The sequence below is a fragment of the Vigna unguiculata genome, chromosome 9, assembly GCF_037176805.1.
Source record: "Vigna unguiculata cultivar grain cowpea cultivar isolate G323 ecotype 2 chromosome 9, ASM3717680v1, whole genome shotgun sequence".
Lineage (NCBI taxonomy): Eukaryota > Viridiplantae > Streptophyta > Magnoliopsida > Fabales > Fabaceae > Vigna > Vigna unguiculata.
In genome coordinates, this window is record NC_140800.1 from 43,467,141 (window position 1) to 43,484,543 (window position 17,403).

Genomic DNA, 17,403 nt, shown 5'->3' on the forward strand with positions numbered 1-17,403 from the left:
TTAAATTCAAATAACATTTATTATTTATATTGAATAATACATAATGATGTTACGAGTACTAGAAAATGGCCAGCTGTATCCTGCTTGCAAGTTTTGATCGAACTACGAAGTAGTAATAAATTTCACACGTAAGATCTTCCCAAGTCCAAGTAAGTCCAAAAACCTTACATACCCTTCATTCGCTACTATAAATTAGATCTTGAGTTGCTCACTCCACCACAACACAACACAACACAACCTAGTAACAACCTTAACATTTCGTGACAAACAATACTGTGTTCTCTATTCTGGTGTGTGAAGAACAGGATGAAGGTTGTGTATGCAAGTGTGCTCCTTGTGTTCCTCGTCCTTAGCTCCTCTTTCATGGAAATCTCAATGGCTGGTTCAGGTAATTGATTAACATTCCCTCCATCACTCGGTACATGTATAACTGCATGTGTTTTGGTTCAAATGTTGGTTGCTGCATGATAGGAGTGTGTATTTGTTGAAAATGGTGTAATCAATTATAACTGGTGTGTTGTGTGGTGGATTTAGAGTTCTGTGACTCAAAGTGTGAAAAGAGGTGTGCGAAGGCTGGGGTTAAGAAGAGTTGCTTGAAGTTCTGTGGAATCTGCTGCAAGAAGTGTAACTGTGTGCCATCTGGGACTTACGGAAACAAGGACGAGTGTCCTTGCTACAGGGATATGAAGAACTCTAAGGGCAAGAGCAAATGCCCTTAGTTGTGTTACCCCTTCATTGCACAACACTTTCCATTTTCCATGTTCATTTCCATTCTACCATACTGCATAATAATACTGTGCCAACTTTATGTATTGGCTTCGCTAGCTAATTAGCTTACTATGTATCATTGTAATCATGTTCCTCTATCTACTCATTCATCAATCTTATATCATTATTTATTAATTGGGTGTGACGAAGGCTAATTTAATTGGTTTTATCGTTGGCCTTCTGTATACTTGAAAGGCTCTAGTTTTAATTAATTAGTCTTGTGTGAACAATCAATGTTGCTAATTCCTTTTTAAGGTATCTTTTACCTTAAACTACCTGAAACGTTACTTATATATAATGAAAACTTGGTTAGTTAACTCATTATATCATAAGTAACTTTAAGATGATTTTGTTAAGGTAACTAATAATTATAAAATGAAATATATAGATATGTTATTTTTAAACTTTTATATATTTATTCAAAATCCAATTATTTTAATTATATATTTTACTTTCAATTATTATGTTATTTTATATATATAATAAGTATCATACTTTTTATCTGAGCCTACATTTGCAACCACTCATTATTGATGGGGAAAACAACAACAAACAATATACCAGAGAATGCAGCGGATATAATTTCCCCTAACTTGCAAGAATCTATGAGGAGCAATAATCAAAGAGCAGCAATAATAAATCACCAAAAACACAAATAAAGGCACCAAGATTTTTAATGTGGAAAACCCCTCAAATCAAGGGTAAAAACCACGAGTCGTCCAGACCAAAGAAATAGCTCCACTATGATGTGGTCTTACGACTTTGCGGAGACCTGTGTTTTTGGTAAACAGTCGCCCGGGCCTGGTCACTGCGACCCCCTTTGTGAGGAGGCACCCCTTCTCCCGAAGTTACGGGGCTATTTTGCCGAGTTCCTTAGAGAGAGTTGTCTCGCGCCCCTAGGTATTCTCTACCTACCCACCTGTGTCGGTTTCGGGTACAGGTACCCATTTGTTGAAGGTCGTTCGAGCTTTTCCTGGGAGTAGGGCATGGATTACTTCAGCGCTGTAGCGCCTGGTACTCGAACTTTGGCTCGAGGCATTTTCTCTACCTCTTATTACCCTGAAAAAGCAGGGGAAGAGTACAAAAGAGTCTCAATCAATAGCACAAATTAGTGCCAACACCCAACCAAATAACAAAGCAACAAAGCTTTCAAATAGAGAAGAACAAGAGGGGAAAACCTCTACAAATCACTGCTGTTGTGCGAAATTAATATCTCCCAACTCAGACCTCGTATCAAAGATCCGACCGGTCAGAATGAAGAGCAATGAGTTCCGAACCTGCTGTAAAAATTTCAGCCCGATCCAACGGTGAACGAATCCGCAGCGCCGAATTTACTGTGACAGCTCTGTGAAAAACGTGAACAGAATTTTCCTTCTACCTCTCCCTCTATGTGTTAGGGCTTTCAGTGTATTCTGACTCTATTATTCTGCCTCTCTCTTTTTATAGCCTCCTCTCCACTAGGTTAAGTGAGACATGGGCTTCTCAAATTTTGGGCCTTTTCTCCACATAGGAAGGGAGCCCAATACCCAACAAATCTCCCCCTCACAACTATGTGGAGATAACCGCCAAACCGGCGATCTCACAACAAACTTCAAACTTTCCTCTTGGCAATGCTTTAGTCATCATATCAGCACCATTATCATCTGTATGAACTTTTTCCAACTCCAACAACTTAGCATCCAAAGCATCACGTATCCAATGATACCTCACATCAATATGTTTGGATCTAGAATGAAAAGTTGGATTCTTACCAAGATGGATAGCACTTTGGCTATCAACAAACAATGAATAGTTATCTTGCCTAAAACCAAGCTCCTGCAAGAATTTCTTCAACCATAACACCTCCTTGCATGTTTCAGTAATAGCAATGAACTCTGCCTCTGTAGTAGACAACGCTACACACCTTTGTAGTCTTGATTGCCAAGCCACAACTCCTCCTGCAAACTTTATCAAATAGCCCGAAGTGGACTTTCTGGAATCAATATCCCCAGCCATATCTGAGTCTGAGTAACCCATCAAAGTAGGTTTATCACCTCCAAAACAAAGCTTCATATCAACTGTACCATGAAGATACCTCAAAATCCATTTCACAGCATTCCAATGCTCTCTACCTGGGTTTGACAAAAATCGACTAACTGTACCAACAACATGTGCAATATCTGGTCTTGTACACACCATCGCATACATCAAACTGCCCACCATAGATGCATAAGGAACTCTACTCATATTGGTCTTCTCAACTTCATTTGAAGGACTCTGTTTAACACTCAGTTTAAAATGAGTAGCAAGAGGAGTACTCACAGCTTTAGCATTTTCCATCTGGAATCTCTGCAACACCTTCCTAATGTATTGCTCTTGTGATAGATAAATCTTCTTTTCTCTCCTATCACGTGAGATATGTATGCCAAGAATCCTTTTAGCAGCTCCCAAGTCTTTCATGGCAAAAGACTCGCCAAGTGTCTTCTTTAACCTGTCAATTCTGGAAATATCTTTCCCAACAATAAGCATGTCATCAACATATAATAACAGGATAATAAAGTCATCATTAGAAAAACTTTTAACAAAGACACAATGATCAGAAGTAGTCTTCTTGTAACCCTGCTCACACATAAAAGACTCAAACTTCTTATACCACTGCCTTGGGGCTTGCTTCAAACCGTATAGACTCTTCCTTAGTCTACACACGTAATCTTCCTTGCCTTTAACAAGAAAACCATCAGGTTGCTTCATGTATATCTCTTCCTCCAAATTACCATGAAGAAAAGCTGTCTTCACATCCATCTGCTCAACCTCCAAATCAAGAGTAGCAGCTAAACTTAGCACAGTTCTGATGGATGACATTTTCACCACAGGTGAGAAAATCTCATTAAAATCAACACCCTTTTTATGTCTGAAACCTTTCACCACTAATCTGGCCTTGTACCTTGGAAGCGTAGAATTTGAATCTTGTTTCACCCTGAAAATCCACCTAGTTTCCAATGCCCTTTTGCCCTTAGGCAATTTCACCAAGTCGCAAGTGTGATTATCAAGCAAAGATTTCATCTCATCTTGCATTGCATCCAGCCACTGTTTCTTCTCTTCACTATCCAAAGCCTCTTCAAAACACTCAGGTTCTCCACCGTCAGTCAAGGTTATGTACTCATCACAGGAATACCTTGTAGAAGGTTGTTTTTGTCTATTAGACCTCCTGAGTTGGACTTGAGGTGATTCAGGTATATCACCAAGATCGTCATCATCATCATGTTTCTCTTGAGCATCATCAATTGGAACCTCTACTCCACTTCCAAACTGTTGATCATCAACATCACCATGTTGCTCATTGTCTTGAGCTTCCGTTTCAACATTATCCAAATTGTGAGCGGGCAACCTCATCGGATTACCATCAGTGAGATTACTGTCTTTCTCGGGTGTGGTCTTCTCCACCTTATCAATGTCTTCAATGGTCTGGTCTTCCATGAATTGTACATCACGACTTCTAACAAGCTTCTTCTCAACAGGATCATAAAACCTGTAGCCAAATTCATCCTCACCATAGCCAATAAAGATACATTGCCTTGTCTTTTTATCTAACTTGGATCTTTCATCCTTAGGAACATGAACAAATGCCCTGCAACCAAAGACACGCAAATGATCATATCTAACATTCTTACCAAACCAAATTTTGTCTGGCACCTCAGTATTCAAAGCAACTGCGGGACTGAGATTAATAACATGCACAGCTGCAAGCAATGCCTCTCCCCAAAAGTGCTTAGGCGACTTTGCTTCCGAAAGCATACATGTAACCCTTTCAACCAAGGTCCTGTTCATCCTCTCCGCTAGACCATTTAACTGAGAAGTTTTAGGAGGAGTCTTCTCGTGTCTAATACCATGCTGCCTGCAATAAACATCAAAAGGTCCACGGTACTCACCACCATTATCACTACGGATGCATTTCAGCTTCTTGCCTGATTGCCTCTCAACCATAGCATGAAATTCCTTGAACTTTTCAAGTACTTGACCTTTCCGCTGAAGAGCATAGACCCATAGCTTCCTGGAACAATCACCAATAAAAGTAACAAAGTAAAGTGCACCACTAAATGACTTTACCTTTAATGGGCCACAAACGTCAGAATGCACCAATTCAAGCAATTCTGACTTCCTTGAGGGTGGATGCTTCTTAAAAGATACTCTGGTTTGTTTACCAGCCATGCAATGAGAACATTTCTCCAATTCTGCATTTCTCAATCCCATAAGCACATCCTTTTTAGCTAAGCAGTTAAGCCCTTTCTCACTTATATGACCAAGCCTCCGGTGCCACAAAGATGCCTCCATATACATAGCATTCACACTGTCTTTAGCAACCAAAGCTTTAGTCCAATACAATTTAGATTGTTTCTCCCCTCTGGCCATAACCAAGTTACCTTTAGTGAGCTTCCATTTACTAGAACCAAAGTGATTGTCATAACCACAATCATCAAGCAACTGCACAGAGATTAAATTAAAACGGACATCCGGAGCATGTTTGACTCCTTTAAGCAACAACTGCACTCCCATGTTGGTTTGCAGGCAAACATCACCAACACCAATCACTTTAGACTCACCATCATTACCCATCTTCAACACTCCAAAATCACCAGAAGTGTAAGATGTGAAGAACTCCTTCCTAGGTGTAACATGCAGTGTAGCACCACTATCAATAATCCACATGCTCTCATCAGATACAAGATTAACGGACTCAAAGTCACGAAAAAGAACAAGATCACCATCTGTAGCAGTAGTGACACGATCATCATCATGATGATCATTCTCTCTCTGTTTGCCCTTCCTGTCTTTGTTCTCCTTTTTCCACTTAAAACAATATTTCTGAATGTGCCCAGTTTTATGACAAAAATGACACTCTAAATTCTTGTATCTTGACTTGGACTTGCTCCTACTCTTCTCTCTACCACCTTTATGTTCCTTTTTCTGCTTTCTCCCCCTAACTTCTGTAACAAGCATCTCAGACTGAGATGAAGAACCATGTGCCTTCCTTCTCATCTCTTCATTAAGAGCACCGCTTTTTGCCATCTGAAAAGAAACAACATCATTCGAGGCAGAGTTCGTAATTGAAACCCGAAATACCTCCCAAGACTCTGGTAGAGTATTAAGCAACCATAATCCCATAACTTCGTCATCAAACTTTATGCCCATTCCTGACAATTGATCTAGGAGCCCTTGAAACTCATTTAAGTGATCAGAAATAGAAGAATTCTCCATGTACCTCAAATTCATCAAGCAATTTAACAAATACAATTTATTATTGCCTGACTTAGAAGCATACAAAGACTCAATCTTCTCCCACAAAGCTTTGGCATGTGTCTCATTAGCAATATGATTATAAACATTATCTTCAACATATTGCCGAATAAAACCACATACTTGTTGGTGCTCAAAGTCCCATTCTTCTTCAGACATAGAATCTGGCTTCTGTGTAGCAAAGACCGGAAGATGCAATTTCTTGACAAATAATAAATCTTTCATCTTGCCCTTCCACAAATGATAATTTGTACCATTCAAAGCAACCATCTTTGCATTTGCCTCCATCATTCAAGCAAGTAAATATAACCCAACCAAGAGCTCTGATGCCACTCTGATGGGGAAAACAACAACAAACAATATACCAGAGAATGCAGCGGATATAATTTCCCCTAACTTGCAAGAATCTATGAGGAGCAATAATCAAAGAGCAGCAATAATAAATCACCAAAAACACAAATAAAGGCACCAAGATTTTTAACGTGGAAAACCCCTCAAATCAAGGGTAAAAACCATGAGTCGTCCAGACCAAAGAAATAGCTCCACTATGATCAACAAGAGTACAAAAGAGTCTCAATCAATAGCACAAATTAGTGCCAATACCCAACCAAATAACAAAGCAACAAAGCTTTCAAATAGAGAAGAACAAGAGGGGAAAACCTCTACAAATCACTGCTGCAGTGCGAAATTAATATCTCCCAACTCAGACCTCGTATCGAAGATCCGACCGGTCAGAATGAAGAGCAATGAGTTCCGAACCTGCTGTAAAAATTTCAGCCCGATCCAACGGTGAACGAATCCGCAGCGCCGAATTTACTGTGACAGCTCTGTGAAAAACGTGAACAGAATTTTCCCTCTACCTCTCCCTCTATGTGTTAGGGCTTTCAGTGTATTCTGACTCTATTGTTCTGCCTCTCTCTTTTTATAGCCTCTTCTCCACTAGGTTCAGTGAGACATGGGCTTCTCAAATTTTAGGCCTTTTCTCCATATAGAAAGGGAGCCCAATACCCAACAATTATACTTTTCCGGTGGAGTCTGCATTACGGTGTGATGAGTAACACAAGTAAATAATGTTAACTTAAATATAATATCATCATTTAAATATAATTTTATTAATAATTTATCTTTAAATAATAACAATAATAATAATGATGATGAAGATTATGATAAGCATAATGGGACAGTATAATATAGGAAAATTATATATATATATATATATATATATATATATATATATATTAAAAAGGAAAATAATCAATCTCAAAATGACATATTTATATCATAGTAAATGATTTCTTCTTATAAAGAAAGGAAGGTCGTTGTTGACATGCAACAAAATTACGAAAGAACAAATAATATGAAAACAAAAAAAGAATTCAAAAATTAAGTAAAGGGATTAGTGTGAGATAGCATTATTTGATACTAAGGCACCCTGTTTTTCTTTTACAACATTAGTTAAATCATGTTATTCAGTGCATAAAATTGACATTTTTAAAGATCCATCGAAAGGTATTTGATCCATCAATTTGAGAAAAACTAGGCTTAATTAACACTCCTTTACGTGAAATGGTTTGAGTAGAAGCAGCAAAAAATCTCGATTTTGGACCAGTATTTCACCCTTAATCAAGCTTTAATAGTACTTGCTAATGACAAACTACCACGTATCCCTTTACCAATATTTCAATTTATTTTGTTCTAATTGAATTACTTACAAATAATAATAGTTACATTCATGATTTTTTTTCCTTCAGATTTGAACTTGACCCATAATTTATGGGGCTACAAATTTTCATGATTGTATTCATTTGATTTATAATTCTTAACCAATTACAAAAGATAACAATCACTTATCATGCCATAAACAAACCCTAAAATAGTAATTATTTATGCACGCCTTAAAATAAAACCTAGCTCCATTAACTAATTTATTTAAATATCACCTTTTATCTAATATTACTTTGTGTTACTTAGGCAAGTGGTTAAATATTTGAATTACATCTGATTATAAAATAAACTTGGTTCAATTTGTTATTAAAAACTCACATGAACTAAACATAAAAATTAAAATCAAACTATAATGTTTTACGGTTTTAATTAATTCGATTTTTACGAATTTTATCTCTATAAATTGTGAAGAATTTCTTTGTATACAGAATTTTGCAAAATATAAAGACACACTTGTTATTGTTTTAAATTGTTATATTCATCTTTTTAACTTGTTCTTGAAGATATACACTTGTTATTGTTTAAAATTGTTATAAAGCACGGTAGACACTTCTTGGGTACTTATCCCTAACACCGTGTAGGGGTTGGGCAACACTTCAACGTTCAATTAAATGTTTCGATTAATGATTAATGAAGATGTAATTATTTGTGTCCTCTAACATGTTATTTATATTAGTATATTTTGTAGATTCGTACTTGACTGGGTCATGACCAAGAGGTCCAATTACTTGAGAGATTCACATTATTTGTGAGATACAATCACTTGTGGACTCAATGACCTGGTAGGCCCAATTACATATGAGTATGACTAAGTGGACCGACATATATTCGGCCATATGAAATAGATGAACATACTTATAATAAATCATGTTTAAAGAAAAATATTCACATAATATACAAAGTTTAAGGTCCATGATAATATCAACCATAACATTTTCCTTTGATGATGAATAGTTTGTTTTCTCATGATTAAAAAATATTATTTCGTTAATAAAATGTTATGCAAGTTTTATCACTTTCGAGTAATTTTCCTACTTGTAATTTTACAATTCTAAAATAATATTAATTATTGTTTTTATAATTAAACTCTTAATAAAAAAAGAGAAAAAAATAATAAAAAGAAATAAATGGAAGGAAAAATTAATAAAATTTTGCAAATTAATTTATGAGCGTATTATGTTATAATTTTAAAAAAGTTATAAAAAATGTATATATAGTAATTAGTCAAAAATTTATAATAATAAAAAGTTATATATTCAAATAGTGATATAATAGTTTTTAAAATAAAAAATGATGATATTCATTAAAGAGTATGTTTATTTATAAACTATAATAGATAGATATACAATTCGACAGATTAAAGAATTATATTGAGATTGCTTATAATTAGAAGTGTTATTTAAATATAGGGTTTATGAGTTTCTTACATTCAAAGAGAACTCTTTTTAAAGAAAAAATTTGTTTATATTTTATAAATAATTTACTTTAATTTTAAGAAATTTATGTATATAACATCCATATTGAAATAATATCTTTTATTATAAGCATTTGTGGTAAACAACTTTCACTAAAGTTATTTGGGTGCAAGTATAAATAGATAGACATTAATTTTTCTAAAAAAAATTTAAGGACTTCTTTCAAAAATATTTTCAATAAAATAAAATATATAAAATACCATGGTGAAAAGACACTCACGATCACGTAAACCATAAGATCCAGGTATGTTATGAGATGTTTGTTCATATTAGATTTTTTACTTAAATATCGTACAATTTATCTGCAATTACACACAACATTGCCTTCCTCATGATTATCTAAGTAATGTACAGATTTGTATTTTTTTAATTATAAAACTAATCATTATAATTTTTTATTTTAATTTGATTTTAACATTTAATTTTAAATTAATATATTAAAGCATTTTTTAAATTAAGTTGAACTCATTAAATCTTTATTTTATATTACTTTTAATCATAAGGATAAATAGGAGTGAAAATGCAGGTCGGCCCCGCTGTTTAGGATCGTCTTGCACTTAACTCCAAAATGCAGGCCGGAATGGCCCATCGCATATTGAAAGGGGATGAAAAGTTTGGTCCGCCTCGCATAAGTTCTAGCAAGTGAGTCCGCGAGCGGCCCGCTTTTCTTTTTTAATTCTTATGTAAAACTTTAAATGTTCAACAAATTGAAAAATTTTAACAAGTTCACAAAATTAAGCAAAGATTTGGGGGATTGAATGATAAATTGATAATTCAAAATTTTTATAATATTCATTTCTGCATTTTGACATGTGTTCTTCAAATTATAGCATATTCAACAATACATAACATTTATCTTTTGCACTAATACAATAATTTGAAACGTTCATTAGTTCAAAAAGGAAAGTAACCAATATACATAAATGTAATTTTTTTATGCAAGTCATGAGCCAATCGACGTAGGTCGCAGGCCAACCCACACGAACCGCAAGCCAACCCGTGCAAACTACGGGTTATGCGGGTTGAGCTTTTGCGGGCTAGCAGGTTCAATATCTCAGTCCACCTCACATATTTATACCAAACCTGCGAAACCCGCCCTTCAATTTAAGTCCAAATTACCACCTCTAAGGACAAATGTGTAATCTTTTATTTTTATCTATTATCATTTTTTTTTATCTATCTCATCTATCAAATCTTTCAAAAACCTTCACTTCAAATCCATTTAGTTTCACCTCTCAATCCATAAATTAAACAACACTACAATCTCTCATCTATCCCGTCATATTTTTCCATTCACTCTACGTCAAATCCATCCTCCAATGTGAAGAAAAATAAAGAATTAATTCTCACATATTACATTTAATCATAACAGAATACATTATTGAGAGAGAAAAAATGCATAAAAAATTATGTTCCAAGCATTTGTCATTTTTGTTGGAGGTTTGTAGAAAGAGCTACCGCACTAAATCCCCTTAACAAAAATTATCCTCAGGATCCATTTATTGAACATGTAATACAGAGGAACAACACTAGTACAGTTTTAGATTATCATTGTGTTTCATCACATGCTTCAGCCCTCATGTAGGTGCGAAGTAATCTATACAGCAGAGAATTGTTCAATATAGTCCACTCTGTAGTTCAATCTGAACGGTTTTCAGTAGCAAGTCCTACTATCGCATCGAAGGTGACAAAATTGAAAAGAACTAAATAAACTACAAAACTAACACAGCCAAGACATAAACAATGTAATGTTTGGTACCACAGTAATGGAACAGACAAACAATGGAGACACGTGCAACCCCTTGCGGTATGAGTTGTCTTTGGAACTATACAAAGTAACAGCAATGCATGTTTATATTCTTCCCTTGTTAAACCAAGCAAGTAGCTTTTTGCCAAAGAGGTTGCTCTGCATCATCAACGAATTTTGTTTGATCAGTTGCTCCAAGGCATTCCGGACATGACCCTGCAAGTCAAACTTCAGTAACTAGCAAAAGGAGAAATTGCCCAAACTACATTATATGGAAAAATTAATGCACAAACATGCAATCACAAAACACAAAGTGTTTTTGAGTTCGCTGACCCTTGATGCTGACAGTGCTGATTTGATGACATAATTCCCGTATGGATCCACAAGAAGCATTGCAACATTTGGATTGTGGAGCAATTCCAGAGAAATATATGTTGAATGCGGTTCAACCGAGTCTTGAAAGAACTTCTCCACTACATTACTCCCATATTTGTTACAGGCCAGATAGAAGAATCTTCCTTCAAGCTGTCTCCATAGAGATTCTGCAACTCCTGGCATCCCCAGAGACAATAAATGTTGCACAACATAGTTGCTGCCAGGAAACATAAAACCAATAGTAAAAGTCAAGCATATTAAAATTCATTGACTAGAAAAGAGAAAACATCATATAGAAGGCAAAAACAAGAGACCCGTAACAGTCTTCCGCTAAGTGTGAAGCGTAAAACATGACAGCAGCTATCAGCTTCTTCTTTATTTCTCCTTGTGCATGGTTAATGCATGGCTGCAGCACACAACATCCGGTTTTATCTGTTGCAATATCAAAGCACTTGCTTGCCACCACATTCAGAAGATTCTGTCGAAAAAGTCTACAATCAAAACTTCATGAAGCCAGGAATACCAGATCAATGTACCTCATACATAATAAATTTATTTTTCTTTGGAATTTCTGTAAACAAATCGAATAGTGAGGCTTATAAGCCAGCTACATCACTTCCATAACTTCTGTAGGACTTAGCCAAACAGGGCTGTTCAGTCAAGAAGATGTGAATTAAGGAAAAACAAAAATTTCTTAAAAGTATTTGAAATGAAGCAGCACGAAGATCTTTATACAGACTAATTCGATAAACATAGACTTTATTTCTAGTAAGAAACTTATAATTAAGACCTACCAAAGGAGTAGAAGTAACATAACAGGTATTATAAGTTACAGTAATTATTTCTTGAAAGTGTATATAACCATATGAACAGAAACCAAGAAAACAACTTTCAACTTAAATGGCATAAAGGTCGAATTCAAAATGCTCTGAAATAATTATACAGGAGTGGAAAAATCTGTATCCCATAATACACGGAGCTAAACTCACATCACTTAATTCATTCTAAGAACCAAATGTCTAGCCTTATCATTAAACAAAATTTCTCCATATAGTTTCCCCAGTTGCTTGTTTGCAAAGGAAATGAATGTTATAAGGCAAAGTACACTTGAAAACAAACCGTGAACAATAGTTACCTCATTGTCTTCTCTAGGGAATTGTTTTAGACAATGCAGAATCACCCTATGACCACTCACATCCTTTGCCAATACAGCAGCACCGGGACTAAGAGCTGACATAATACGATTTCGATGCTCCTGGGAGGTTATATACTCCAATAATTTCTCAACAGCCCGGGTTCTAGAAAACAAAATACCAATGGCTTTATCGTACATAAATATAAATATAGATGCGTTCAAACCCAATAAACAAAGCAAGAAAATAGAGTAACGAGACAACATTCTTGAAAATGGAAGAGTCAACAACCATACCCATGGGGACTCAGGCAAATTCTGACCAACTGAAAATTACACTGAGTCAGTCTTAACACTAACTGAGTCCGTTGCTCTTCGCTGCAAAGTTCCATCATCCTCTGAACAACATAATTCCCAAAGGGGTCAACCATCAAATCAGTCACGTGATTAATAAGCTCCAAGAAAATGATATCAAACTCTTCTCTCGTCAATGTTTTCAAAGTCTCCTGCAAAGTCCTACACATATGTTGATCCGTAGCCAACGTCAAAACGCAACCACGAAAATTATTGAACCATCGGAGGCGCCTTTCATCAAAAGTAAACCCCAGAATATTGAAACCATTACCACCTAAAACACCACCATTCAAGAAACCGTTGTTGTCAGAGGTCTTCTGCAACACCATTCCATTGGAAGAGAATGGTACAACAGGATAAACACCACTGAATGTGGGATTTTCTATTTGTCTCGTCAATGGTTTTGAATCAAGACACCCATCACCATGATAAGAATAATTATTAACAGTGAATGTGGGGTGCCAAAGATTGGCCGTCTGAGGAGTGGAAATCCCACCATTCCAACTGTTGTAAGGGGGGATCTTGGAAGAACCATTGATACCATAAGGACCATCGGCAACAAAATCAGAATGTGGGTAGTTGAAAGGAGAGGCGGAATGTGAGTAGTTGAAAGGAGAGGCAGAAACACAAAGACGAGAAAAAGCATCTTCTAGGGTTTGGGAAGGGTTGTGGGATTGCGAGAAGAACCGAGACAGTCCCACAGGTTGTTGAGAAGAGGCGGACACTGAATGATCATTGTGAAATGCAGACGATGATGATCCATGCGACATCATTGGAAAGCAAAGAAATTGATGAAAGAATAAGAAGGATTTATAGAAAGGGGTTTTAGAAAAAGGAATGAAGGATTTCTATTATTTGGTGAAAAAGTGAAAGGAAAAAGGAATTAGGGTGAGAAAGAGGGAAGAAGAAGAGTGTGGGAGGTGAGGAGGCAGTGTTGTTTAGCTGAGTAAAGAGAGTCCTCCAATGGGTACCGTTCTGCATGCAATATATAGTAAAATTACATGCGAGAAAACCCAAAACAAACTACTGCTTCAGCAGCTTTCGATGTGAACTCGTGTACCATAGTTTCTTTTCTTTCTCTTATATATCCTCACAATCTCACAATTTTTTTTTTTTCAAATATAAATTCTTATTAGTGTTAGGTGAATCTTGCTACCATTATTTTATAATTTGAAATTGCATAGTGTATAATAGCAAGAAATGTTACAAACTTTCCTTTCGCACGTTATAAGATTTAATGATTTAAATATATTTTTTATCCTCCCAAATTAACTCCATATATTCTCATAATTTCTTCATACAAAATATAGAAATTAATCCTCTAACAAACATTCTGGCTTTGTAGTTGTTAAAACCATTTCTGAACCAACTTCAGTCCTTACTATAAATAAGATTTATTGTTTCTTCTGTGAATTTCTTCACTTATGTAACCAAATTTGAATTTTGTGAAGATACAATAAATACGTGATCGAATTTAACATTTATTAAAAACTATAAAATAATTAAAGAAAATGACTATGTACTCTTGAATAATATGTTTTTTCCACTTTGCCTAAGTATATATACTTTTTTTACAACGCGTTTTCTCTTGAAAAAGCAATATAAACGTACACAATCTCTTAATCTTTAAATTCAATGTTTAGCTTACTTTTCAATGATTTACACATTACTATAATGTAAATCTATAAAAAATATTAATTTATTAAAATAAGTTTCTCTAATAAAATTAATATTAAAAATACTATTGGCATTATTATAAAATAAATAAATAAATATTAATAATATAAAATTAGTTTTTATTTTTGTTTTAGTATATTTCAAATATGTACACAATTATTTATCGATTTCAATTTAAATGCCTGACTGTTTCGGATATATTTTTTTTAAATTTGGGTCAAACTCGTCCAACTAAGAATAATATATAATTATTTTGTTTTTTTTTTCAACCCAAATGAATGTATGTTTGATCCCTTACCTTTTTTAGTTTGGGTCAAAACTTTATCCAACTTCCACAATAGAGTTAGTCTCTTTGTAGGAGTAGTCCAAAAATGGCAAAAAAAGAACAGTAGCTATTTCAGATACATTTTGAACCAATTGCATAAGGTGAACATTTTGAGCAGCTGAATATTATATGGAATTAACTTCACATACACGGAGTCAAACAGTTGACTCAATATTTTCTTTTTTGGGAAAAGAATTAGCTCACAAATATGTAAGTATCATTTTTGGGAAAAGGCTTAGAGGAGAATAATGGATGTGGAAAATAACATTTTCTTTTCTGAATACACAAATATATATATATATATATATATATATATATATATATATATATTATTTCTCTGATTTTATTATATAAAATTCTAAATTATCTCTATGATTTTTCATAATAAACATACTTTTGTAACAACCTAAAAAGAATAAAGTAAATTCATCTCTAGAGTGCATACATTTTTAGTGCATAAATTTTAGAATATCAATTAAATATAGTCAATTGAGCATAAGACATGCATAATCAAATGTATAAAAACAAAGGACTAATGTACATAATACACCATATATATAATATACACAATACAAAATATATATAGATATATATATATATATATATATGACAAAATTTCACATGAATCATCATGGTCTAGTTTCACTCTCATTTACAGAATCATATACTCACGTTATTATAGCGATAATTTCAAAAAAGAAACAATAAATGCACCTAAAAGAAAGAGGATCAACTAATGATTTAAGATGTGAGAATAATATAATTCTTGTTAGTTTGCAACCAAAAGAGACATTCATTTCTTGAGATACTAAAGTCTTGCACCTGTCATAAGATCATGAAACAAATACCATGACTAGCCATATCAAATTGTACGGTCTCAACCTCATCATGACAAGGTAAGTTTACTTAGAAATTTATGGAAAAAGGGGCCCACCCCCAAATCTCACCATAAAAGCCTTATTTATCTCTCACCACCTAGACTACAATACTACTTTATGTGAGTCTCTAAGTCTAATAGAGTTTAAGATGACTTCTCACAACACATGTATCCATATTCATTACACACTAAATTAACAAAAGTAGTCTCCCTCTTTAGGAACACTATGGTAATAAATTATACATCTCTTTTAAACTAACTTTTCAATTCATACATTCCTTTACATCATCATAGAGACTAAATTCATGTATAACCTTTTGAATTGAATCATAATCACCATCACAAGATTCCACAATTTACCATTAAGAATAAATAAATACATACTGCTCAGCATTACTCCAAGAGCACCCAACCATACCCAAGTAGAGAACTCAGTGGGAGAAAAGTCAACCTTGTGTCCAACGGTTTGAGGTTTTCTACTCAACGATGAACTCTTGTGCCCAACGGCGAAGCAGTGAAGCCAATGTCCAATGTCTCATGCCTTAGAACTCTTTGGAATTTAAATTCATGGTGCCCAGTGGTTTTTGAGCAACGCCCAATGATAACTAGCCCTGGAGTCTGTGTCAAGTGAGCATCCAATGGTCTGAACGTGGCGCCCAACACTTCAGAGCATTGGAACTCACTGTCATGTAAGAACCTGTAGGTCTCAAAGTGGTGCCCAACGCAATGGCAATTGGAACTCACTGACTTAGCCATTTCAAAGTGGTGCCCGAGAGCTTTTACTCCATATCACCATTCTAAGAGAACAAGACAATTCAACTTGTACAATTGGCTCAATATATATCTTTTACTTCAGCGCAAATAGAATATGTCCTTATATGTTACAAATATTATATATTATATCGGATCCGGAGACCGATGTAATAAGCCCAAAATAATTGATGTAATAGGTTTTTTCTGCATTAGTGACAATTCACAATTTGAACAAACATTCAATTTCGTAACAAAGAAATCAAATCAAACTTTTACATATTCAATCCAACCATTAATTTCATTTATTTTTTCAATTAATTCATACCAACACAATCATAAAATCTATCAACAAGTAAAAAACACAACAATTAACACTAACTTCTCTTACATTGGTTAAAATTGTCTTATTACTCAAATTTTATTTAGAACTTTATTCCTCACAGGCTGACCAAACTATACACATAAAACCCTGATTAACAATCTAAACATATTATCATGATCACATAACAACAAAGATTTGCTTTTAGCATATTTGAATCACATGCATAATATCCCTGCCAACTTAAAATGCAAAACAACCTAAAAAGAGATAAAAAGTGAATTTACTCTTTCTTTCTTTTTATTGACTAGATATGTAGAGTTCTTCGACACTTCTACGCCTTTCATCATCGAAAAGATGAAAATTGGGATCATAAATCTATAAAGAGGATAGATTTAAAGTTTAAAAATAAAGTTTAGAGATAAGGTTTTATAAAATGAACTTTAATTAATAATTTTTTTGTATAGTTTTAACTTTTTATTATTAAAATATTAAAGTGTTCTCTTTTTAAAAACTACAATTGCTCTTGTATCGTTTTCTAGATTTTTTTATATTTAAAATAATTAAAATTTTGTCACAGTACTTCTATCCTCTTCTCAGGT

At 34.3% G+C, this 17,403-nt stretch overlaps 2 protein-coding genes across 2 annotated transcripts; one reads left to right on the top strand and one right to left on the bottom strand.

The window, feature by feature from the left end:
* The first annotated feature begins 207 nt into the window (after positions 1–207).
* LOC114164669 (peamaclein-like) lies at positions 208–903 on the top strand. The gene is made up of 2 exons (XM_028049409.2): positions 208–388; positions 535–903. The coding sequence occupies exons 1-2, from the start codon at positions 307–309 to the stop codon at positions 717–719; spliced, it is 267 nt and encodes an 88-aa protein (XP_027905210.1). The 5' UTR covers positions 208–306; the 3' UTR covers positions 720–903.
* A 9,939-nt stretch (positions 904–10,842) lies between these two features.
* On the bottom strand, positions 10,843–13,890 carry LOC114164555 (pumilio homolog 15-like). Its single transcript, XM_028049270.2, has 5 exons — positions 12,794–13,890; positions 12,500–12,662; positions 11,679–11,842; positions 11,323–11,581; positions 10,843–11,205 (listed from the first exon to the last, which is right to left on the bottom strand). Exons 1-5 carry the CDS (start codon positions 13,621–13,623, stop codon positions 11,095–11,097), a joined length of 1,527 nt encoding a protein of 508 aa, XP_027905071.2. The 5' UTR covers positions 13,624–13,890; the 3' UTR covers positions 10,843–11,094.
* Between the last annotated feature and the right edge of the window lie 3,513 nt (positions 13,891–17,403).